At 42.4% G+C, this 27,179-nt stretch overlaps 1 protein-coding gene across 3 annotated transcripts in view; it reads left to right on the top strand.

The window, feature by feature from the left end:
* Positions 1 to 27,179, top strand: part of LOC127451828 (SRC kinase signaling inhibitor 1-like) — a 212,628-nt gene that overhangs the window by 174,898 nt on the left and 10,551 nt on the right. For all 3 annotated transcript variants that reach the window (XM_051716796.1, XM_051716795.1, XM_051716794.1), the window contains exons 12-17: positions 9,047 to 9,222; positions 13,451 to 13,578; positions 13,697 to 13,844; positions 14,762 to 15,080; positions 16,741 to 17,160; positions 20,250 to 20,399. In XM_051716796.1, the coding sequence (XP_051572756.1) occupies positions 9,047 to 9,222; positions 13,451 to 13,578; positions 13,697 to 13,844; positions 14,762 to 15,080; positions 16,741 to 17,160; positions 20,250 to 20,399 (1,341 nt within the window). The remainder of the gene's footprint in view (positions 1 to 9,046; positions 9,223 to 13,450; positions 13,579 to 13,696; positions 13,845 to 14,761; positions 15,081 to 16,740; positions 17,161 to 20,249; positions 20,400 to 27,179) is intronic.

Genomic DNA, 27,179 nt, shown 5'->3' with positions numbered 1-27,179 from the left:
CTGTAAGCTGTTCTTCGGGAATTTTCCTCGTTTATTCTGGTGAGTGTGTATATCGCGCCAAACGTGTGTGTGAACACAGCGCTGCAGCAGCTGGCTGATCAAATCACAGACACAGAACAACAATACCTGGACTCAGTTATTATTATTCTTGGGGATTTTAACAAAGCAAATCTCACACTCACACGTGAACTGCCCAAATACAAACAGCACATTACATGCCCCACCAGAGACAGGAACATTCTGGATCATTGCTACACAAAAATAAAGGGTGCATATCGCTCTGTCCCTAGAGCAGCTTTGGGACTCTCTAATCACTGTCTGGCTCATCTTCTTGCAACCTACAGGTAGAAATTAAAATCAACCAAGCCAGTAGTAAGGACTGTAAAGAGATGGACCAATGAAGCAGAGCGTGAACTACAAGCCTGCTTCTATTGCACGGATTGGATTGTTTTTGAGGCTGCAGACATCAATTTGGATGAGCTAACAGATACTGATACATCATATATCAATTTCTGTGAGGATATGTGCATTCCTACTAGGACTTATTTAAAGTTCAACAACGACAAACCGTGGTTTACAGCAGAGCTAAGGCAGCTTCGTCAGGCCAAAAAGGATGCTTACAATGGTGGGGATAAAGTCTTGTACAATCAGGCCAGGAACACAGTGAACAAGGAAATCAGAGTGGCTAAAAGAAGATACTCTGAGAAGCTGAAAAACAAGTTTTCAGCTAACAACCCTGCAACAGTGTGGAGTGGCATGAAACAACTCACAAATTACAGGACTCCTACCCCCAACCCTGTGGTGGACCAACAACTGGCTGACGACCTGAATGTGTTCTACTGCAGATTTGAAAGGCCCAATCTCACACTCCACACCCACTCTGACCTTCACTTCACACAAACACCAACACCTCTTGCAACCCCCCTCCTCCCCCCTCCTGTTACTCAACCTGCACTTAAGATCTTTGAAGATGATGTGAGCCAGGTCTTTCGGAAACAAAAGACGAGGAAAGCTTCAGGCCTAGATGGCGTCTCACCAGCGTGTCTTCGATCCTGTGCTAACCAGCTGGCCCCCATCTTCACACAGATCTTCAATAGATCACTGGAGCAGTGTGAAGTCCCATGCTGCTTCAAACACTCAATCATTATTCCTGTCCCAAAGAAACCAAAAATCACAGGACTTAATGACTACAGACCTGTCACCCTGACGTCTGTGGTCATGAAATCATTTGAGAGACTGGTGTTGGCCCACCTGAAGAACATCACTGGACCCTTTCTAGATCCCCTTCAATTTGCTTATCGAGCAAACAGGTCTGTGGATGATGCAATCAACATGGGATTGCATCATATCCTGCAACATCTGGACAGACCAGGGACATATGCAAGGATCTTTTTTGTGGACTTCAGTTTGGCTTTCAACACCATCATCCCAGCTATACTCCAGAATAAATTACACCAACTCTCTGTTCCCATGTCTATCTGTCAGTGGATTACCAGCTTTCTGACGGACAGGCAGCAGTTTGTGAGACAGGGTAAACTCACTTCCAGCACCTGTACAATCAGCACTGGTGCACCCCAGGGATGTGTGCTTTCCCCACTACTCTTCTCCCTCTACACCAATGACTGCATCACCAAGGACCCCTCTGTCAAGCTCCTGAAGTTTGCAGATGACACCACTGTCATCGGCCTCATCCGAGATGATGATGATGAGTTTGCATACAGAAGGGAGGTTGAACAGCTAGCTGTCTGATGCAGTCAAAACAACCTTGAGCTGAACACGCTCAAAACGGTGGAGATGATTTTGGACTTTAGGAGGAACACCCCAACACTGACCCCCCTCATCATTCTAAACAGCACTGTGGCAGCAGTGGAGTCATTCAGGTTCCTGGGCACTACCATCTCACAGGAACTGAAGTGTGAGACACACATTGACTCCACTGTGAAAAAGGCCCAGCAGAGGTTGTACTTCCTTCGCCAGCTGAGGAAGTTCAACCTGCCACAGGCGCTGCTGATACAGTTCCACTCAGCAGTCATTGAGTCTGTCCTCTGCACTTCAATAAATGTCTGGTTTGGTTCAGCTACAGAATCAGACATCAGAAGACTACAAAGGACAGTTCGGACTGCTGAGAGGATTATTGATTGCCCCCTGCCCCCCCTTCAAGAACTATACACTTCCAGAGTGAGGAAAAAGGCTGGAAAAATCACTCTAGACACCACTCACCCTGCCCATTACCTTTTTGAACTGTTGCCTTCTGGCTGACGCTTCAGAGCTCTGAGCACCAGAACCATCATGCACAGGAACAGTTTTTTCCCGCAGGCTATCCATCTCATGAACAGTTAAATTGCCCCATTGAGCAATAACTATGTGCAAAACACAGTTTAGCCTTTTTTATATTTATCCAACACATCCAACCTCTTCTGCCATTTCATTCCTCTGGAAAAAAAAAAAAAAAAAACATTTGCACTGTACATAACAGATTGTATTTGCACTGTAAATAACAGATAACAGATTTGTATTAGATTTGCACTACGTATGTGTAGAGAGAAACAGACAGAGATAGAGAGAAGTAGAGATCTTTGTTTTACTGCAATGTGAACAGAGAAAGCCTCTGCAAATATAACAGCAACATTCACATATCACTCAAATATGTCGAAATTTCAGTTTTCCTGATATGGACCATCTATCCCAAGACAGCAGTCATATCTGACAAGAAGGATGGATATAAAATCTGATTGAATGGATATGGCAAGATATAAGAAAAGAATACATATGGCTTGTAAGCTGTTCCAGTGCACAGACAGCTATCAGATTGCCTTGGTAACAGTAAAGATGACAGGTTGAACAGGGCTATGATAAAGGGATATGTTTGTGTTGTGTGAATGTGAATGTGTGTTGATGGAGAGACAGGGAGGATTGGAGGGGATTTGGAAAGGCTAAAAGCAAACACAAAGAAAACAGAATGGTAATACACGAGATTGACAGATCCTCTTGGATAATCTGTGTGTCATCCTTCTCTTTTTTCTGTATTTACAGGGTTCCCACAGTCATGGAAAAACTGGAAATGTCAGGAAATTAATTTTTTTTTATTTTTAGGCCTAAAAACTTTTCCAGAAAATTGATCAAACCTTAAAGGTGATATATGTAATTTTTTGGTGTAATGTTAAAGTACAGTACTGTGCAAAAATCTAAGGCACATAAGATGTTTCACAAAAACATTTGTCTTAAGATGATTATTTATTTCTTCAGCTTTAGTGTCAAAAGGAAATATAAATGTTAGACTCCCAAACATTACTTTTGCAAATAGAATTAGAATAGAAAAACATCAAGTCAGTCTGGGATTACTTGAAGAGACAGAAGCAATTGAGACAGCCTAAATAGAAGAACTGTGGTGAATTCTTCAAGAAGCTTGGAACATCCTACTGTATCTGCCAACAACCAAGAAAAACAGTGTCCAAGTGTAAGTTGGAGAATTAGTGCTGTTTTGAAGGCAAAGATGGTCACACCAAATATTGATATTGTTTACTGAACTTTGTATGCCATTCATTGATAAATGAAAACTATTTTTGGCATTATTTTTTTAAGAAAACCTCACTATGCAACATTTTCCACAAGTGCCTAAAACTTTTGCACAGTACTGTACATTCTTCTATCCCGGGTAAATATGCAGAGATAACTATGCCTTCGAAAAGTGTAAACACTGTGGCTCTGTGTTTGTTTGAGCATCCCGACCAGTCCAATATACACTAGCAGTATTGGTTCAACCAATGCCGTGAGTTTTGGGTGGGACTATCTTTTTTGACCAGTGGCAGAATAGGGGGAGTGTTCAGGAAACCTGTTTGAAAACAATCATTATTTTAGTTCCATTTTGTGATGTTAGTGGTGCAAATATTACTTCACCTTTAAAGAAGTCATGGAAATTGTTAAAGTAATTTTTTTCTAGTTATGCTTAGCTCTAAAATATTTAATCAGGAAGAAATTGATTTGTTAGTGTAATATCTATAAAATAATTCAGAAAATGATCTAAAATTATTTAAAGAAACTTATTCAATAATCACAAATGGTGTGGGAACCCAGTATTATTACACTACTGTGTATACTGTAAGTATGTGTGAGTGTGTGTGTTTCAGGGATTCCACTTTAATGGAAAACCTGGAAATATCAGAGAATTAAAAAAAAAAATTGAATTCAAGGCTTGGAAAAGTCATGGAAATTAATAGTCTTTAACAAGTCATTGAAAAGTCAGGTTATTTTCTATAGTGATTAAATTGTTTTCTATTAATGCTCAGATCTAAATATTTAATCAGCAAGAAAATGCTCTTTGTGTGTACAATCTCTATTAAATATTTATGTATTTTTTAATCCAGAATTACAAATGACTACAAAAAAAAATCATAGGGAAATCATTGATCAAAAGGTGTGGTAACCCTGGTGTTTATGTGCATGTTAACAAGTGTTCAAGTAGTCATTCATATCTGCCCTGCTCCTGTGTGTGATTCACTGCAATTGCAGGGCAGGCAATAACTCTTAATATTATACTCAATGATGAGCTGGTATGGGCCAGCAGGGACACATCATAGAGAGAGAATTGAGTAATCTCTGACCTAGTCTCAAATCAAGTCAACTTTTCAGTCAGCAGTTCTTTAGGGAAAAAATGACTGTGAAATGAGAGCTGCTCATGTGATTCATGAGTGAACACCTGCATCATAACTGTGAACGCTCAACTAACAAGACTGTAAAAATCATAACATTTTAGATGTAGAAAGTGCAAGAAAATGGAAGGCATTTTGGGGTAGGGGTGACGATTAAAGAGAAAGCAGCACTTGGATGGAGAAATAGAAGTAGAGGTGAAGTTGTGACAGTCTGGGAGGGTGCAAACCAGGAAATGGCTAGATTGGTGTCAATTGCTTTGGTGTGTAGAGGCAAGCAGCTGGTGTCATGACAACAGCAGTTTGCTGAGTTAGACAATTACCTGCCTGAATGCTGGAGCTCGAGACACGGCCCTTGCCCTCATCCCGTTACCTAGGAGACATGGATATGTTGAATAATGCATGAGACACATAAATTATTCAGCCTGAGGAGGAACTACTTTGAATGATACTAGAAAACCTATTGGAATGCACACACACACACACACACAGTGCACAAAAAAAATCTTTCACACACTTTTCTCATTATGGGCTCTCTGCAAGTGACAAAGTCCAACCTGTATTTCTCTGAGAGCAAATAAACACTGTCTGCATAATGCTTACTCATCTCAAAATTATGGTGTTGCTTGGCACTCAAACTCCCACACACATACACAGTAGGACTATGCTGATTCAATCATAAATGGGCATAATTTTTTTTATTTTATTTTTTTATTGCATTGATACTTTAGATCAGTGTTTTTAATGAAGCAATATCACATGTGCAAGAGTGCTGTTGTTCTGAATATCAGCATGGCTTTGATTGAAGACAATCAACCAAAAAGGAAGTAACATACGTTTTTCAAAGGCTTCCACTCCATTAGAGAACGCTGTGTGTGAATGGCTGCCTCTTCTCAGAGACAAGTTTATGCTTTTTGTATTGGCTGTCTACTGTTCACTGCTCTGGACTTCATATTATTGGATTTAAAATCATTGGAATACAGTGCATCCGGAAAGTATTCACAGCGCTTCACTTTTTCCACATTTTGTTATGTTACAGCCTTATTCCAAAATGGATTAAATTCATTATTTTCCACAAAATTCTACAAACAATACCCCATAATGACAACGTGAAAGAAGTTTGTTTGAAATCTTTGCAAATTTATTAAAAATAAAAAAATGAAAAAATCACATGTACATAAGTATTCACAGCCTTTGCCATGACACTCAAAATTGAGCTCAGGTGCATCCTGTTTCCACTGATCATCCTTGAGATGTTTCTACAACTTGATTGGAGTCCACCTGTTGTAAATTCAGTTGATTGGATATGATCTGGAAAGGCACACACCTGTCTATATAAGGTCCCACAGTTAACAGTGCATGTCAGAGCACAAATCAAGCCATGAAGTCCAAGGAATTATCTGTAGACCTCCGAGACAGGATTGTTTCGAGGCACAGATCTGGGGAAGGGTACAGAAACATTTCTGCAGCATTGAAGGTCCCAATGAGCACAGTGGCCTCCATCATCCGTAAATGGAAGAAGTTTGGAACCACCAGGACTCTTCCTAGTGCTGGCCGCCTGGCCAAACTGAGCGATCGGGGGAGAAGGGCCTTAGGGAGGTGACCAAGAACCCGATGGTCACTCTGACAGAGCTCCAGCATTTCTCTGTGGAGAGAGGAGAACCTTCCAGAAGAACAACCATCTCTGCAGCACTCCACCAATCAGGCCTGTATGGTAGAGTGGCCAGACGGAAGCCACTCCTCAGTAAAAGGCACATGACAGCCCGCCTGGAGTTTGCCAAAAGGCACCTGATGGACTCTCAGACCATGAGAAACAAAGATTGAACACTTTGGCCTGAATGGCAAGCGTCATGCCTGGAGGAAACCAGGCACCGCTCATCACCTGGCCAATACCATCCCTACAGTGAAGCATGGTGGTGGCAGCATCATGCTGTGGGGATGTTTTTCAGCGGCAGGAACTGGGAGACTAATCAGGATCGAGGGAAAGATGAATGCAGCAATGTACAGAGACATCCTTGATGAAAACCTGCTCCAGAGTGCTCTGGACCTCAGACTGGGGTGAAGGTTCATCTTCCAACAGGACAACGACCCTAAGCACACAGCCAAGATAACAAAGGAGTGGCTATGGGACAACTCTGTGAATGTCCTTGAGTGGCCCAGCCAGAACCCAGACTTGAACCTGATTGAACATCTCTGGAGAGATCTGAAAATGGCTGTGCACCGACACTCCCCATCCAACCTGATGGGGCTTGAGAGGTCCTGTAAAGAAGAATGGGAGAAACTGCCTAAAAATAGGTGTGCCAAGCTTGTAGCATCATACTCAAAAAGACTTGAGGCTGTAAGTGGTGCCAAAGGTGCTTCAACAAAGTATTGAGCAAAGGCTGTGAATACTTAAGTACATGTGATTTTTTTTTTTTTTTTTCGTTTTTTATTTTTTATAAATTTGCAAAGATTTCAAACAAACTTCTTTCACGTTGTCATTATGTGGTATTGTTTGTACAATTTTGAGGAAAATAATGAATTTAATCCATTTTGGAATAAGGCTGTAACATAACAAAATGTGGAAAAAGTGAAGCGCTGTGAATACTTTCCGGATGCACTGTACCTTGGACTCTTGTTTTGAACTCTGTTGCACTAACGCCATTACCTTTCTTGGATATCTGGAAGCATTCAGAGTACTCGGCTACCCACACTGCTCCACCTCCACTGACTTTCTGTGAACCGATTCCTATTCTCTGTAATCTATCATCATCGCTTACACTGAGAGGAAAAGACTTTAACTCGTTGAGATCTCTCATAAGGGTATAACTGATAACTGCTGTGTGAGTAAGAACAGCATATCACTGAATAACTGTGCTCTACTGAACACTTGCTTATTATCCGGCAATAGGACCTTCCTTAGCGACTTAATTTCTGAGGGAAAACTTGGACATTTTCTTGCTTACCGAAACATGGCAAACAGTTTATGACCTTGTGGAACTTAATCTACTTACACCCCCTGGTTAAAGCTACCTGACAAAACCTTGGGCTCAGAGAAGGGATGGAGCCGGTTGTTTAACATCTCACCCTTATCATTGAGTCAAATAACTTCCTGGAACCTGTATCGTTTGAATATCTTGCATTTAAGATAACTGGTTGTGTGTCTATGCTTTTCGTGTTAGTTTACCGACTGCCTAAAATGGATGTCACCTGTTTGTAACTTCACTGTTATTCTACTAGGAGACTTTCATGTTGATATTCATGCTGATAGTGATGTTGCATCTGCTTGTGATTTCAAGTCAATACTGGACTGTTTTAATGTTGTACAACATTGTTCCAAAATGTTGTTAAAACAGCTTTCTTCCACCTATGCAACATTTCTCGTATTTGTTCCTCTCTTACACCTGAAGTCCTATCCACGATGCGGTGTGGTGTTTCTAATCCGGTGTGTAACCGGCTTCAGAAAAATAACTTTTTTCTTTTTTTTTTACATATGTTCATGTGTTGCCACCTGTCAATTGTGCAGTAATGATCTCTGAATAAATTGGTGACAGATACCAAAATGAACGATGAATCAAAATCCTCACCACTATTTGGAAATTTGCGAACACAGACAAGCGAAGTGATACAGATAGTAAAGTGTCCCAGTGCTGTTATACTAAATATTAGCACTCCTGGAATGCCAATTGGCCGATCAAATGTTAGGACTGGAACTTTCTGTTGTATAAAAGAATGTGTGCATTCATATAATTTCCTTCAGTTTAGGTTGCACAGTGTGCAAATGTATGTGTTGAATCGTGACATACTGTATATATTGTCATTTGCAATATACCCAACATGCACAAGGACACGTGCACAAAAGCATAGCTGTTTGTTAGAAATTAAACTCAAGGACTTGGATGTGCATTCACAAGCAGTCATTAGAGCATTTACGAGATCATCAAAAAGATATAGGCCATCACAGCTATCAAGGCCAGGCAGTACTTATAGATTCATGCTTATATGCCAACACACAATTCAGCACTCAGAATTGTCATACCTTCATTCTCAATATGACAGTTGCATATGGTCAAAGTCAGATCAGTGTTACACACCCACACATACACATATTTACAGTATGAGTGGTCTGACAGTGATGGCTTTGTTTTGATGTACTGTGACAGTTGACCTTCTGTGAACTTCTGAACTCCCAAACAGCACAGACACACTGTGCATCTCTTGTGTATATACCCGAAGTGTACAGTATACTATACTGTGTAACGTGATTTACACAAAGTTGAATTTCCTTTCTAATCATCCAATCAAAGGCTGTGATTTGTTGATCGGAACACTGTTCCAGGAACAGCAAAGGTTATTGTGTAAATCACGTAATGCAGACTGCAATGATGGGTCATTCTTAAAATGTGTATGTATGTGTGTAGCTGCAGAACCAGGACTCCATACGCAGTCTGCTAAAGAGAACCGAGACAGAGTTGAGTCTTCGTCTATCGGACGCCCTGAGAAAACAGGAAGACCCTCTTCAGAGACAGCGCCTCCTAGTAGAAGAGGAGAGACTCAAATACCTCAACGAGGAGGAACTCATAATACAGCAATTACAGTACGCCTCATACACGCACATAAACAAAAAACTTGTTGATTCTTGTGAGGGTTCCTGTAGAGTATCTGTTACTGAATAACTGATAGAGCATGCAGCTTGTTACACCAAGGTCATGGGTTTGATACCCAAGGAGCACAGAAACTGATGAAACGTATAGCTTGAATACACTGTCAATTTGGATAAAAGCATATACCAAATGCATAAATGTAACAAGGCTCAAATAGTTAATTTTATGTGATAGCTTTAAAGGGATAGATCGCCCAAAAATAAAAATTCTCTCATCATATGACTTGCTTTCTTCATTGAACACAAAGGGAAATATTTAGCGATATTTAGTTTTGGGTTAATTATCCCTTTAAAGTGCCATGGCTACATAACACATAACCATTTTGAATTAGTCTTTTTATTAAACTAAGCTCATACCTGAAAATGTATAAAATACAAAACTATAACATATAAACAGACAGTCCTGCCCGTTCAAGCTCAGCTCTGCATTCATTCAGCTATAAACCTGCAGACTCACACCTCAGAGATAGCTTGTATGGGAAAGGACTGCATCTCATTGATTTATTTTGTTCCAATTAAAAGCAGCAGGGGTGACTAAATCTGCCTCTTCAGCTCGCCGCCAGATCAGTCGTGTTGGTTTTAATTGATGGTGGTTATTAAGTATAGCTAACAGCCAGTTGATATGATTCAATTATTAACGGTGTGCAGTTGTAACAAACCATTTTGTGGGGGGTGGATTTATTTGACGTGGTTAAATTGGATTTTGAGTGTAAATACTCCGGCTGTGTCTCAGTCGTTTAGCTCTAATGCACCCTTCCACACTGACACTTATTTACTTATTCAAAGGCACTGATGCTTAGGCACGCAGAGGTTTTCTGTGGATTTTCCACACTCGTCTCGTTCTATATTTGTGAACCTTTAAATGTCTAAACATCAGAGAGAGCAAGCTTCCCTTCCATTTGAAGGGATTTGCCCAAACATTAAAATTCTGTCACCTGTTCCAAACCCATATGACTTACTTTCTTCTTTGGACACAAAAGGAGATTTTAGTCAGGACGATAGCCTCAGTCAGCATTAATTTTCATTGCATGTTTTCATTTCTTTAACAAAACGAAGAGGGTAATACTTTATAATAACTTTCATTAATTCTGTAAGTCATTAACAAATATGCTTAACACACCAGTAGTTCATAACCATTTAAATATGAAAATACATTCATCAAGATTCAATGCACATTAACTTATGATCGGGAAGGAAATACAGAATGTAATAATGTTTGTAAATGAACTATTAGTTAAAATTAAAAATTACCAAAGTGACATTTAATAGATCTCATATAGTTTTGTAAAACTGCTCTTCTGAAGTGGCCGATATAGGTTCAGAAGTTCGCATAGAGAATCTGGGATTCAAAATCAAATTTATACCTGGAAATAAGCAGATGTAAGCAGATAAGTTTTAAGATTTTGAAAAAATGAAAACAAAGAAACATTATGGCTTAAATGAAAAATAAATATTTAAGATTATACACTGTGTGTAGTTCACTAATCAAATAAGCACATTTGTGACATTGATCATGGTAACTCTTTGGAACACTCTCAAATCCTGCTGGATAACATGGATCATCGGGTTTTGCACAAACTTGAGTCCATGCCAGCTCAAGTACATGCTGTTATTAGAGCAAATAAAATACTGAAATTCATGTAAATTTTTCAGTTCAGCTTTTCAATGAAATTGCTGCAAAGTAATTACATACAATGGAGGCCAAAAGTTTGGAATAATGTACAGATTTAGTTGTTTCAGAAGGAAAATGGTACTTTAATTCACCAAAGTGGCATTCAACTGATCACAAAGTATAGTCAGAACATTACTGATGTAAAAAACAGCACCATCACTATTTGAAAAAAGTCATTTTTGATCAAATCTAAACAGGCCCCATTTCCAGCAGCCATCATTCCAACACCTTATCCTTGAGTAATCACATTAAATTGCTAATTTGGTACTAGAAAATCACTTGCCATTATATCAAACACAGCTGACAGCTATTTGGTTCATTAAATGAAGCTTAACATTGTCTTTGGGGAGAGTCACGTGGTGCCATGCGGGGGTCGGACGTGTGAACGACGAGCTCTGCGCACTTTGCTAGTTTTTAATAATTTTTTATCATAAACCGGTGAGATTCGATACACCCTGCTACATAACTGATCTATGAAATAAACATGTCAAAGAATTCAAAATCCTCGGGCTCTGGAGATATTAAAAGACACTTACGTGCTCAAGCTGATACCAGACAGGGCCGCAGACCAGGGACTCGGTTTGGACGGTGCGGTGGGAGAAATTCAGCGGCAACTGTCGAGCATGTCTGTAATGCTGGCAAAAGTCGTTGCAGATTTAGAGGAACATGCTGTAATATGTCGATCGATTACGGCGATGGAGGCGAAATTCTGAGTTGGTTACAAGAATCGGAGATTTCGAGAAACGGATCGATTATCTGGAGTCATCGGAGAGAGAATTAGCTGCTAATCCTCTAGCGACCAAGACAGACTTGGAACGCGTTTGGGAAAAGCTGGAAGACCTTGAGAATCGTAATTGGCAAAACAACATCTGAATTGTTTTATAGATCTTGAAGGGATGTCTTTTGGGATGTCTAACCCATGTCTTTTGGGGGGGTGTTGAGATCCAGGAGTTTTGGTTGAAAGTTCAGAGTCTTTTATGTGATGTATTGGGCACTCGGCTTTCATTTTGCCCCAGACTCTGTATTTTGGGCGATGGGGCGGTCGTCGATGTTGAGAATAGGCACCTAAAGATTTGGGTCCTAACTAGCATCATGATCGCCAGACAGGTTCTTTTAAGGGGTTGGAGGTTGGCTGGAGTGCCCTCATTTCATGAGTGGTGCTCAGAGATGGGGAGGGTGGCGGCCTTTGAAGAAGGGTTGTTTAGAAGGCTAGGAAAATCGAATTTGTTTATAGAGATATGGGGCAGATACCTGACATTACTGTATGTCTAAATATTATATATATATATATATATATATATATATATATATATATATATAATATAAATATAATTTATTTATTTTTTTTATTATTATTTTTATCTTTTTATTTTTATGTGTGTCTATAATCATATGTATATACTTTTATGTGACCACAGGGATGTTTGTTGGGGGTCAGGGTGGGGTTGGGGATTGGGAGGGGTGGTTGTAGGGTTTAAATGGTTGAATGATTCCATATATATATGTGTGTGTGTTTGCTTTTGAGTTGCCTCAGTATGCAATAGACTGGCATGTGTTAAGGTCAATATTAGGTCAAAAATGGCAAAAAAAGAAACCGCTTTCTCTAGAAACTCATCAGTCAGTCATTGTTTTGAGGAATGAAGGCTATACAGTGCTTGAAGTTGCCAAAAAAACTGAAGATTTCATACACTGTAGTCTTCAAAGAAAAAAGAAAACTGGCTCTAACAAGGACAGAAAGAGATGTGGAAGGCCCAGATGTACAACTAAACAAGAGGATAAGTAAATCAGAGTCTCTAGTTTGAGAAATAGACACCTCATATGTCCTCAGCTGACAGCTTCATTGAATTCTACCCACTCAACACCAGTTTCATGTACAACAGTAAAGAGAAGACTCAGGGGTGCAGGCCTTATGGGAAGAATTGCAAAGAAAAAGCCACTTTTGAAACGGAAAACAAAAAGAAATGGTTAGAGTGGGCAAAGAAACACAGACATTGGACAACAGATCATTTGAAAAGAGTGTTATGGATCTTAACCCCATTGAGCTTTTGTGGGATCAGCTAGACTGTAAGGTGCGTGAGAAGTGCCCGACAAGACAGCCACATCTATGACATGTGCTAAAGGAAGCGTTAGGTGAAATGTCACCTGAGTATCTGGACAAACTGACAGCTAGAATGCCAAGGATCTGCAAAGCTGTCATTGCTGCAAATGGAGAATTTTTTGATAAACTCTTTGAAGTAGTTTAAAAATTGTAATAGTAATTTTTCACATTATTAATGTCCTGACTATACATTGTGATTAGTTGAATGCCACTTTGATGAATAAAAGTAGCAATTTCTTTACATAAGAGCAAAGTCTGTATATTATTCCAAACTTTTTATCAGTGTATACTGATAAAAATGATATTAAATGAGAGAAATACCAAATACAAGCATTTTCACTAGTGGAGCGCACTGTGTAATAAATCTATTGAGAGGATGTTTGTGTTGGCAGTGATCTAGAGAAGTCAGTGGAGGAGATCCAGAAGATGTCTGTCAATCACCGGCATGTGACAGTACAGGAATTGGAAGAGAAATCCTCCCTGCTGAGGAAACTGGGAGAGACGCTCGCAGAGCTGAAGAGTGAGACGGCTCATTTCTGTCCTTCACAGGCACACACTTTAACCGCAGCTCTGTTAAGTTAAAGAAGAGAGTCATTGATGCTTGCTCACTTCTCTGCTTCTTTGTCTCTCTCATTCAGATCAATTCCCAGGGCTACAGAGTAAAATGCGGGTTGTTTTAAGAGTAGAAGTGGAAGCCGTGAAGTTCCTGAAAGAGGAGCCACACAGACTGGACGCTCTGCTTAAACGCTGCAAATCAATCACAGACACTCTCACCACGCTGAGGAGGTACACAAACACTTACTGACCGCAGTCATTTAATCAGAGCACTTTTAGCAGAAAAATTACATTCTCTGTCCACCCACACATTCTGACTGTTTTAAATTGTATTCATTCTCAGCCAACAGCAGCCATAGCCTGTCTGTCATACACAGCCTGCGTCCCTAATATACAACCACAGAAGATTTTATTAGGAACACCTGTACACCTACTTATTCCTGCGATTATCTAATCAGCCAATCGTGTGGCAGCAATGCAATGCATAAAATAATGCAGATACGGGTCAGGAGCTTCAGTTAATGTTCACATCAACCATCAGAATGGGGAAAAAATGTGATCTCAGTGATTTAGATCGTGGCATGATTGTTGGTGCCAGACAGGCTGGTTTGAGTAATTCTGTAACTGCTGATTTCCTGGGATTTTCACAACAGTCTCTAGAATTTACTCCGAATGGTGCCAAAACATTCAGTGAGTGGCAGTTCTGCAGATGGAAATGCCTTGTTGGTGAGAGAGGTCACTGGAAAATGGCCAGACTGGTTCGAGCTGACAGAAAGGCTTCGGTAACTCAGATAACTACTCTGTACAATTGTAGTGAGCAGAATAGCATCTCAGAATGCACAACATGTCGATCCTTGAGGCGGATGGGCTACAACAGCAGAAGACAATGTCAGGCACTTTATTAGTCCCAGAGAGGTCTTAGAGACCAACCATAGAGTTTATGGGCAGTTTTTCAAGTATAGGGTGAGTTAAGGGCTTTTCACATGTGTTTTTGCATGTGTCGATCAAAACATTGCTCTGTTTGTTTGAGCAACTCAGCCAGACACAGCAGGGGTACCCGGTTTATCCTCTGCATACCACTGAAATAAAATGAACTCAATTGAACTTATTCTTCATCATTCTGATTGATGTTGTTTTGGTCTCTACAGGCAGGTGAATGAGGGAGTGTGGAAAAACCAGGATGAGTATTCAAGTCCCTCCGCTAAACACGGAGGAGGGGAGGACTACAGGAAGAACACAGACTTTGACATTCCAACCAGCCCACCGCTCAGCCTCAATGAGACCAGTCTGGCAAATTGGAGCCCTCACTCCAGTCAAGGCAACGCTCACAGCCTATCCCACTCCAACCCTTCTCCTGCACAGCGCGAGAAAGACTCTCACGGAGTGGGGTCATTAAAGGGGCGGGGCCTGGAGGAGCTGGGAGTACGAAGCGGGTCTGAAAAGGCTTCGTCAGTGGAAGTGAGACTGGTGAGCAATAAGAATTAAAGTGATCAAGAGTTATTGTGTGAGAACTGTTGAAGATTTGAGTTTTAAATTGTAATTTTAAGTTGTATTAAAACTGATGTGTAATTTATTTTTTATTTATTTTTTTTACCCTGAAGAGTGTAAACACCATGACACTCAATACTAGGTATCTGCACGGAGAGTCGTTATCTGGTTAACCGTTCGACATACTTGTATTCCGATACTAAAATTATTATTCGGTTATTCTACAATTGCAGTAGAGGTCTTCAACCTGTCAGATTTTCAAGTATATGGCAAGATAGGGACTGTCCACACGTGTTTTTGCATGTGGCTGCGCTGTTTTTCAGTCGTTTTTCTACGTAAACGTGCTGGACGGACATCATTGACCATTGTGCCACATCTCACTGTTTGTTTGTTTTTTAGCATCTCGCGTATGATCGCCACATTTTTTAAAGATCCTTAAAAATGAATTTTAGTATAAAAATTACAATGTCTCGAGACACCTGCGTTCTGTTTCATTTGTTACACTGTCTAGCCTTTTGTAGCACAGATGTCACAAAGATTCGATGACTGAAGATCAGATTGCAAAGAGGACTTCATGTGACTGTTACATTGTTACACATGATTCCAGGCAAAGTTTTAGTGCTTGATAAACGGTAAGCCAATGTTTTGTTTTTTTCCTTTTGCACTGGTGTGCATAGTTACATAAAATTATTTCACAAGTTAAGTGATAAACCATTTAAAATCAAAGCATCTTGAAGAGGCTAATAAACCGCAATAGGGTAACTACATGCACATGACAAAACTAGCGTCACGGAAATGTGAACTTTCCTGGGAAAAACACATATCAGGTTTGTCACTTTCTGTAAATTATGAATTTTCCGTTGGTTAAAATACAATGTTGCAGGCAGTGAAAGTTTAATTTATTTTTGTTTGACTGTGAGTGATTTAATAATTTGATCTATTGTGCTATTTAAGCTCATAGCTCACTTTGAATTCATTCCCTGCTATTATGAGCAGTGTTTGATGCATATCCATTCTAATAAACATTCTTTATTCCTGAGTCCCGAATCCTGAGGAATAACCGAAAAAAATGTGTGAACCCTCATGGTTATTCGAATATTACAAACGGTTACCGTGCACATCCCTACTCAAAACAACTTCCGGCTCAAACATTGGCATAAATTTGGGCAGGATTACCTGTTAGCTCAAACAAAAGTAAATGGGGGGAGTGTCAGTTTGTGGAAACTTGTTTGGAAAGTCTTGTGGCTGCAAAATTATACACTACACTTTTAATAGGATGCCTAAAATGGCATCTAGTAATGGCGGTTATACAGTATATGCACTATAAAGGCCTGTTCACACAAAGTCTTTTGCTAAATGACTAAATGATACAAAAACAAAAAAATATAAATATATTTTAAAAAAGTTAGGATACCTGAAGATATTCTTCACAGTCCAAGCAATTAAATACATTTACAAGTTAAAAACATTAGTTAATCGCAGGAAGGAGTTGATAGAGATGCATTGTTCTTGTTTTAAAATCTTGTTATATATGTTTTACATGCTAAAATTTTTGATTTGGTGTGAATAGGCCTTTACAATTCAGCTTGTTACTAGCTGTTTTGAACCATTCATTTTTTTTATCCATGTGTCTCTTCAGGCAGCAGAGAGAGACTGGGAGGAAAAGAGAGCCAGTCTAACTCAGTACAGTGCTCAGGACATTAATCGACTGCTGGAAGAGACTCAAGCTGAGCTCATGAAGGCCATTCCAGATCTGGACTTTGCTGCCAAGCAGATCAAACCTGCTCAGAACCAGAACCAGAATCAGAACCAAATCCAGAACCAGACCCCAACTAGCACCAATGCCACACCAGAGCACAGGCCTAATAAACCTCAGCATAAACTCTCCAGTAAAGAGGGCGGATCCAGACGGGGCTCCGATGAGCTGACAGTGGCGAGGTATCGAACTGAGAAGCCCTCAAAATCGCCCCCTCCTCCACCTCCCCGTAGGAGTTTCCCGTCCTCCCCTGGGCTTACTACACGCAGCGGAGAGATGATCATTCCTGGAAAGAGTATAAAGGTGACTGGTGACATACACACAGCAATACACAAATGATTATACATGTGTGGGTAATCTATGCATGCAATTTTTCTTGAAAGATCCTATGAAATCGCTTGACAAGTAAATTTTTCTTTCCTGTGTTGATGTATTTTCTATTGTGTGGAAATTCTCATTCTAATTTGTATATGCCCCTGAGTGTAAGATGAGTCATCAATATTTTTAAAAATATGTATCTGCTAATAGTTAATTTTGTCAATTCTTAAGAGTACACTAGCATGTAGATGACATTAAACCTAAAAGACATTGACTAAGAGCCACAAAATTCTTTTGATTTCATGAGGTCTTTAAAGACTAGACTGTGGACGCATATGCACATTTTCATGCATGTGTCCATAGCTTGCACCAACATTTATGCAAACTCTTACTGCAAGCTTGCAGCAACATTTACACCGATCAGCCACAACATTAAAACCACCTGCCTAATATTGTGTAGGTCCCACTTGTGCTGCAAAAATACTCAAATCACCCCATCTGGCACCAACAATCATCCATGCGATTATCTAATAAGCCAGTTGTGTGGCAGCAGTGCAGTGCATAAAATCATGGAGATACGGGTCAGGAGCTTCAGTTAATGTTCACGTCAACCATCAGAATGGGGGAAAATAGTGATCTCAGTGATTTGGACTGTGGCATGATTGTTGGTGCCAGAAGGGCTGGTTTGAGTATTTCTGGAACTGCTGATCTCCTGGGATTTTCACACACAACAGTATCTAGAATTTACTCCGAATAGTGCCAAAAACAAAAAACATCCAGCGAGCAGCAGTTCTGTGGACGAAAATGCCTTGTTGATGAGAGAGGTCAACAGAGAATGGACAGATTGGTTCGAACTGACAAAAAGTCTACGGTAGCTCCGATAACCGCTCTGTACAATTGTGGTGAGAAGAACAGCATCTCAGAATGCTATTCTGAGATGCGGGTTGGCGCTGTTTTGGCGGCATGAAGAGGACCTACGCAATATTAGGCAGGTGGTTTTAATGTTGTGGCTGATCGGTGTATGCAAACTCTTACTGAAAGGGAAACACACAGGCTCCTAATAGAATAAGGGGAACACACTACATCACATTTTATTTGAGTGCAGGTTCTCAGTAATATCAAGCTTAGGTTGAGCATCTCATAAAAGCCAACTTTGTTTGTGGGTGTGTTAGTTATAGCTGACATTTTCTTTATTGCCTCAGCTGATCCCATGGTGATAAATCACCTGTGAGTCAGGTGAATTTAAGGGAGATTCTTAAATTTTTTGAGTTACATTCACTTGTGATGACTTTAACATTTAGGCGACATGTTCTACACATGTAGCATTTTATGTGGATTTGAAATCCAGTTATACATGTAGAAAAGGCTTTTTGAGCCAAAAGCAGTTTTCCACCATTTTCACCCATTAAAGGCTGTATGTACTGCTTTACCTTTGAGAGTAGGCTACTTTATGTAAAAGTCCTCTGTTATAATTACCTAAGTTACTAAATGCTGAATAAACAGTGTTTTTTGACTGGAGAGAGGACTTTACGTTAGGAACATTAGAGTATGTATCAAAAATAAGATCTCTTAAGAATTTAACTCTTTTATTTTAAAAGCGCAAGAAATATCCTGTTTTCTATTATATGCCGCTTCAAAAGCACATATACAGATTTGTCTTTTCTATATATACTCATTGAGCACTGTATTAGGAACATTATTCTAATACTGGGTAGGGCCTCCCTTTGCTCTCAAAACAACCTCAATTCTTTGTGGCATGGATTCCACAAGATGTTGGAAACATTCCTTTGGGATTCTGGTAAATGTTGACATGATTGCATTAGACAATTCCTGCAGATTTGTCAGCTGCACGTTCATGCTGCAAATCTTCCGTTCTACCACATCCCAAAGGTGTTCTATTGGATTCAGATCCAGTGACTGGGAGGCCACTGAAAAACAGTGAACTCATTGTCATGTTCATGGACCAGTTTGAGACAACTTTTGCTTTGTTGACATGGTGCATTATCATACTGGAAGTAGCCATTAGAAGATGAGTAAGTTGTGGCAATGAAGGGATGCAAATGGTCAGCAACAATACTCAGATAGGCTCTGGCATTGAAGCGATGATTGATTGGTATTAATGGGCCCAAAGTGTGCCAAAAAACATTCCAACCACCATTATACCAGCTCCACCAGCCTGGAATGTTGACACAAGGCAGGTTGGGTCCATGAATTCATGCTGTTGGTGCCAAATTCTGACCCTACTATCTGTGTGCCTCAGCAGAAATTGTGATTTATCAGACCAGGCTACATTTTTCCAGTCTTCAGCTGTGCAGTTTTGGTGAGCCTGTGCCCACTGCAGTCTGAGCTTTCTGTTCTTGGCTGATAGAAGTGGAATCCGACGTGGTCTTCTGCTGTTGTAGACTGCCTGATTGAAATGCTGTCTGTTCTATTATATAAAATTACATGGGAGCATTTATAGCAGTGTGTCGTTCTTTTCTTATTTCATGAATTTTGTACATTTTTGATCATGCATCTGCCTTAGTGTTTGGATATGCGCATCCTACTTCTACTCTTCTGCTGTTGTAGCCCATCCGCCTCAATGTGTGATGTGTTGTGCATTCTGAGATGATATTCTGCTCAATACAATTGTACAGAGTGGTTATATGAGTTACCGTAGACTTTCTGTCAGCTCGAACCAGTCTGGCCATTCTCCGTTGACCTCTTTCATCAACAAGGTGTTTCCATCTGCAGAACTGCCGCTCACTGAATGTTTTTTTGTTTTTGGCACCATTCTGAGTAAAATCTAGAGACTGTTTTGCATGAAAATCCCAGGAGATCAGCAGTTACAGAAATACTCAAACCAGACCGTCTGGCACCAACAATCATGCCACGTTCGTAATCACTTAGATCACATTATTTCCCCATTTTGATAGTTGATGTGAACGTGAACTGAAGCTCCTGACCCGTATCTGCATGATTTTATGCATTGCACTGCTGCCACATGATTGGCTGATTAAGTAATTGCATGAATAAGTAGGTGTACAGGTGTTCTTAATAAAGTACTCAGTGAGTGTATGTGTTTATCTAAACAGAAATCTGAATCAGAGGAGACCGAGTCTCAGAAGCCACACGTGAAGCTGAGGAGGAGTGTATCTGAAGCCCCCCGGCCGGCCTCCACCCCTCCAACCATCGCTGGTGAACGAGAGGATGGGAACGAGGAGAAGTTAGCTGCTGAGCTGGAGGTGAGCACATGTCTTTTCTGATGAGTCCCATCAGCCATCTGTACCCTAACAGCAGAGGTGTTAATGTTCATGATTAATGTCCATATGTCACAAGCACCAGATGTGTCTGGTACACACCCACTGAGCAATACAATTATGTTCACACGTTCACACACATTGGTGGGTACAACCGGTTGACTGGTTTGCCCGTTCATTAAGCACACATTAACAGGGAGATGTGAATCTCTGTCTGTGCTCTTTGGCTCATGACCAATTTTAGTGCAAATGAGTGGTTTAGGAATGTCTTGTCAAGTACTGATGTAAAGTGATGTCATGCTGTTAGTTAGACATTAGTCTTTTGACTCGTGCCATATAGCCTAATCCTCATTGCAGCTTATTCTGCTATGAATCATCCACTTAGACAGGAACAGACGATCTGATTGACACTTAAAGCAACCAACCACAGTTTGTTTTGTTTTTAAGTGCAGTATAGTGAAGGGGTCACTGCAATAATAAGCCAGCATTGAAAAAGTGATTTCTAATAATAGAATGGGTAAAGGATTAAAGGTGTGAATATATGTAGAGTTTATCAATATTTCTGCCTATCCAAAAGTAATACAGTAAATACACAGACATAAGCGGACGTGCATTGTAGTATGCCATTTGTGTCTAATCTAATTTTACATAGAATCAATAACATAAAACTTTTTTATATACAATATATGCCATCTCACTTACACATGCGCTTTATCTCCAGATCAGAAATGCATTAACATTTTAACAACTTTAAAGCACATTTCAAATATTTGTATAAGATCTTTAATTGTGTATTAACTCATCTTGCTGTCTCAGTTGACATATTAACATCTTTTTGCCAGGGGGTCACTACAGTGTGCTTCGACAGAATGACACCACTTGAGCTGTGCTGGTGTGGATTTTAGGCTTGCTTGACCTGCTTTAGAGCAGCAACCCACACACATATACATACACTCACTCCAAGGAATATTAACACACACAAGCGGACAGATTTTGTTCTTTTGGTTGAGTGGATGACAGGGTAAGCAATCAAATGTCCCCTGTCCTCCGTGCCCCTGCATGTCTCTGTTGGAAACCCTGTGGAGATCTCTGGAGATTTGGGATCTGCTGCAGTGACACTATGCCGACCCTTCTATCAAAACTAATGAGGCTCTTAAGCTGCCTCTCAAAACAAACTCTCAACTTACATAATACTGACGTGCACTCTACATACATATTCATGAACATTTAAATAAGGGATTATGCTGTTGAAAGGTCCAGCTTACACCAGCGTGAATTTCCATGCTGGTCCACATTGGCCATGCTGTCTTTGCAACAGGGTTATCACTCCATAATAATTCACTCCAAACATTGTTTATCGATCCATAATAATAAGTGGTGCTTGCTGGTAATTCTCATCACACTTATGATTTTTGCAAACTAGACAATAAAACGGGTGAAATAATCACATAGATATATACAGTATTAAAGGTGCAAAAAGTAGGTTTTTGCTTATTAAAATTTTTACACATAAAGACCTAAATATCATTTTTTAGAATTTGTTGAAAATTATGTACACTCACATGAGATAAAGTCTCCAGTCATATCAGAAACCTAATAAAAAGATGTTTAATTTTACATGGAGCGGGTCGCCCCCTCATGGGCACTGCCATGTTGACAGCACAAGACACTGTGTCATGCAATTGACTGAGTTACTACTATTAATAATGACAATAATAATAACAAGTTTACTTTTATATAGCGCTTCCAGCCAAGGCTCAAGCATAAAAGTACATGTAAACAAAACAAGCAAACCAAACAATATAACAACAAACACAATACACCTACTACAAACAACACCGGAGCCTGAGTCAACAGTTTAGTCCAGAGTGATGGTATCAGCAGGAGTGTGATCAAAAAGACAGTCCAAAAAGAATGAGTGCAAGTGAAAAGATAAAATGTCCAAACAAGAGTGAGTTATGAAACCAACCGCTACATCCTGCAGCTCTCACGGTGGCGATAACAGATAAATGGTGCTACGTCAAACGCCAATCGCAAGTACACAGCGACCTACAGCCGGCAGAAAGGTCGCGATCGAGACCCGGCTGCACGGTCACAGTCCAGCGCGCAACAACGCACAAAAGTTATTTTGGATTAAATCCAAAAATGTCCATAACAGAAAAATAATAACAGAAGATAAACAAACATCTTCGGTGTGAAGCAGCAGCAAGCAAACTTTTAGTATTCAGGAAGTTGGGTGTCAGTATAGAGTCCAAAACAATAAGTACTACTGGGACCGATGGGACAAGCAAGAGCCAGCTAAAGAGTGCACCTTTAAGGGAGGCACCCGAGCTATATCTAGGGATCAGAATATGATAGAGACTTTCAATTGGGCAAGAACACCCTAACAGTCACCCAAAACAGCTTAGCAAATGCATACCAACACACAAAAAAACATTTAGAACACTTTAGCAACTGCATAGCAATGGCCAGAAAATGTGCAAATCTAGAGCTGCATTACAAATCACATACTTCTGCACTATTCTACACCTTTTTGTAGTGCAAGTAGTGTGAGTAGTGTGTTCACACTGAAAGTGCACTTACTTTTTTAACCAATAAAAAAAAAGTGGAATGTTGGAAAACGTCCTGGTTACTTGCGTAACCTCCGTTCCCTGATGGAGGGAATGAGACGTTGTGTCGATGTAGTGACACTAGGGGTCATTCTTGGGAGCCCGAGACACCTCTGGTCTTTGATAAATGGCCAATGAAAATTGGCGAGTGGTATTTGCATGCCACTCCCCCGGACATATGGGTATAAAAGGAGCTGGTATGCAACCACTCATTCAGGTTTTATGCTGAGGAGCCGAGACAAGGTCCGGCCATTTCAGCGGGTAGTTTAGCATTGTGCCATCAGGGAACAGAGGTTACGCAAGTAACCAGGACGTTCCCTATCTGTCACTCACTCGACGTTGTGTCGATGTAGTGACACTAGGGGTCCCTATACGAAACGCTACAACTGGCTGAACTGTGTTACGTGAACTGGCGGTGTGTGACGGGCAGACCACTGTGTGCCTCGTAGCCAGCACAACAGGTCGACACGTAAACTCCCTCAACGTAATTATGAGTGTCGAACGGCCCTTTGGGGACAAGTCGACTACCCAAAAGATAGAGACACTCTTTTTTTTTTCCACTCCCTAAAAAAGAAGGGGGATTATCCGACTGGGCCGCCAGGTCTAGTCGGGGGGTGTCCCTCCCAAGGGGAGGACACCGCAGAGACCACACCTCGCTCAAAGAGAGGGGGGGATATTTAAGTGGAAAAAATACGTCACATGGTCTTGACGACCATGTGGAGAGTCTCAAGGTAGATTCTACCCAACAGGGGAGGAGTTACTACAAACATGGAGACTGGGGCAGAGGGGCTCTGCCCAAGGAAGATGCAGTTTGCCAACAGGGAAACGAATTAGCGGAAGATATATATCGCATGGGGTTACCTTACAGGGAACCACCACATGCGGAGCACCTACCCCAGAACAGGGCTTTTAGATAGCATGTGTACTGGGCCGGCAGCAAGTCTCTCCGAAAACTCGACTGCCACAGGGCTCGGAGGAAGTCAACCAGGGAACATAGTTTGTGAACACTACTGGGAATTAATGGCGCACGTCTTCAGCTCAGAAGAGATGGAAGGCGCTATGTGCAAGCGATACACCCGGCCGGCTATCCCGGGCTTATCCGCTTGTATTGCGTGCCACTACCTGGGATGAAACCGGTTCCACCCGGAGGTTGTAGAACCTTGCAAAGGTGTTGGGTGTTGCCCAGCCTGCTGCTCTGCAAATGTCTGTTAGAGAGGCACCCCTAGCCAGGGCCCAGGGAGCCACTAAACCCCTAGTAGAATGGGCTGGTAGCCCTACCGGGGGCGGCATGTCCTGGGCGTGATATGCCATAACTATGGCGTAAATGAGCCAGTGGGCGATCCTCTGCTTGGAGACAGCGCTTCATTTCTGCTGTACACCAAAGCAGACAAAGAGCTGCTCAGAGATCCTAAAGCTCTGCGTGTGATCCAAATAGATGAATAAAGCACGCACCAGACACAGCAACGACAGGGCTGGGTCTGCCTCCTCCTGGGACAGTGCTCGCAGGTTCACCACCTGGTCCCTAGAAGGGGTCGTGGGAACCTTGGGCACTCACAACATGAGAGTAGCCCAGACCGAACTCCAGGCACGTTTCGCTGACAGAGAACGCTTGCAGGTCTCCTACCTTCTTGATGGAAGTGAGCGCAGTCAGGAGGGCAGTCTTCAGGGAGAGTGCCTTAAGCTCAGCTGACTGCAAAGGCTCAAAGGGGGCTCTCTGTAGACCCTGAAGAACTACAGAGAGGTCCCATGAGGGAACGAGGCGCGGTCTGGAGGGATTCAGCCTCCTGGCGCCTCTCAGGAACCTGATGACCAGGTCGTGCTTCCCTAAGGACTTACCGTCGACTGCGTCGTGGTGTGCTGCTATGGCGGCAATGTACACCTTCAAGGTGGAAGGGGACAGCCGCCCTTCACCTGAGGGTGGAGTCTCCACTCTCCCCTGAGGTTAACCTGCCATGACAGCGTGTCCGCTGTAGTGTTGAGGTTCCCCAGGATGTGATTGGCTCGCAGCGACTTGAAGTGCTGCTGGCTCCAGAGGATGACGGCGGGCGAGTTGTGACATACAACGAGAGCGCAGACTGCCTTGGCGGTTGACATATGCTACCATTGCCGTGTTGTCTGTCCGAACTAACATGTGCTTGCCCTGGATCAACAGCCGAAACCTCCGCAGGGTGAACAGAATTGCCAACAACTCGAGGCAGTTGATGTGCCAATGCAGTCGCGGGCCCGTCCACGAGCCGGCGGCTGCGTGCCCATTGCAAACAGCGCCCCAGCCCGTTTTGGAGGCATCTGTCGTGACCATGATGTGCCTGGAGACCTGTTCTAGGGGAACACCTGCCCATTGAAACAAGAGGTCAGTCCAAGGGCTGAAAAGGCGGTGACATACTGGCGTGATGACCACGCAATGTATCCCGCGGCGCCATGCCCATCTTGGGACTCGAGTCTGAAGCCAGTGCTGAATCGGTCTCATATGCATCAACCCGAACGGGGTGGCCACCGCTGAGGATGCCATATGCCCCAGGAGCCTCTGAAAGAATTCAAATCAAATCACTTTTATTGTGAATTTCAGTGTAACCACTGTTTTCTGCTTGAACGCCTTCAAACAGGCCAGCACCGACTGGGCGCGCTCGTTCGTGAGGTGTGCTGTCAAAGAGACTAAGTCCAACTCCAAACCGAGGAAAGAGATGCTCTGAACCGGGAGGAGCTTGCTCTTTTCCCAGTTGACCCGAAGCCCTAGTCGGCTGAGGTGTGAGAGCACCAAGTCCCTGTGTGCACACAACATGTGCCGAGAGTGAGCTAGGATTAGCCAGTCGTCGAGATAGTTGAGAATATGAATGTCCACTTCCCTTAACAGGGCAAGGGCTGTCTCTGCGATCTTCGTGAAGACGTGGGGAAACAAGGACAGGCCGAAAGGGAGGACCTTGTACTGATACGCCTGACCCTCGAATGCAAACCACTGGAAGGGTGTGTCGAGGTAGAATCGAGACGTGGAAGTACGCGTCCTTCAGGTCTACCGCCGCGAACTAATCTTGATGCCGGACACTCGCCAGAATGCGTTTTTTGCGTCAGCATCTTGAACGGGAGTCTGTGTAAAGCTCGGTTCAGTGCTCGCAGGTCCAAGATTGGCCACAACCCACTGCCTTTTTCCGGTATGATGAAGTAGGGGATGTAAAACCCCTTCTTCATCTCGGCCGGAGGGACAGGTTCTATCGCGCCCTTCCGTAGGAGGGTAGCGATCTCCGCGCGCAAGGTAGCAGCGTTTTCGTCCTTCACAAAGGTGAAGTGGATACCGCTGAACCTGGGCGGGCGCCTGGTGAACTGAATCGCGTAGCCGAGTCAGACGGTCTGGACCAGCCATTGCGACAGATTGGAAAGCGCAAGCCACGCATCCAAGTTCCGCGCAAGGGGGACCAAGGGGACAACGTCGTTGGACGTAATGGCAGGTGGGGCCTCGCGGCGGGGCAGAGCTCGAGGTGCCATACCACGTCGTGGCCGTGCTGAGTCTAGGGACATCGAAGCATTTACCTGGCTCCTTGTGACCACCACCGGAACAGCCTGGGACGGGGGAGGAAGAGGCCTGTTCTCGTGCCCCGTGGAGACTGTCACATCAGGGGCGGATTTGTGCCACAGCTGGGAGCTCAGGGGTGGGAAGACCACCGCTGGAGCACCAATCCTGCAAGGAAAAACCTGTGGACGGTAGTCGTGATGACGACCGTGCACACTGGATATGTGACCCAGGGAAGGAGGAAACCGCTCTTTTGCTGAAATGTTGGGTACTGCAGCCACTTTGAAGACATTGTGGCGAAATCAAACAAAAAGGCAACAAAAGATTCTCCACCCGGCCCTCCACCTGAGGATGGAGTGGTCTTCTAACCTCCTTAAAACCTGAATGAGTGGTTGCATACAATACCCATCTGCCCGAGAGACCATGCCGTGACCTTCGTCTCTCAGAGAGCGAAGTCAGTCGCCGAGCGCAGTTCCTGCATCAGATCTGGGGCGGAACTACCCTCGTGCAGTTCTTTTAGCGCCTTGGCTTGGTGGATCTGCAGGAGAGCCATGGCGTGCAGGGCAGAGGCGGCTTGTCCAGCAGCGCTGTAGGCTTTAGCCGTCAGGGACGACGTGAACCTACAGGGCTTGGACGGGAGCTTTGGGCGTCCGC

Source organism: Myxocyprinus asiaticus, chromosome 14 (genome assembly GCF_019703515.2).
Source record: "Myxocyprinus asiaticus isolate MX2 ecotype Aquarium Trade chromosome 14, UBuf_Myxa_2, whole genome shotgun sequence".
In the NCBI taxonomy this organism is placed as follows: Eukaryota; Metazoa; Chordata; class Actinopteri; order Cypriniformes; family Catostomidae; genus Myxocyprinus; species Myxocyprinus asiaticus.
This window is presented reverse-complemented; position numbering and strand designations above follow the sequence as displayed.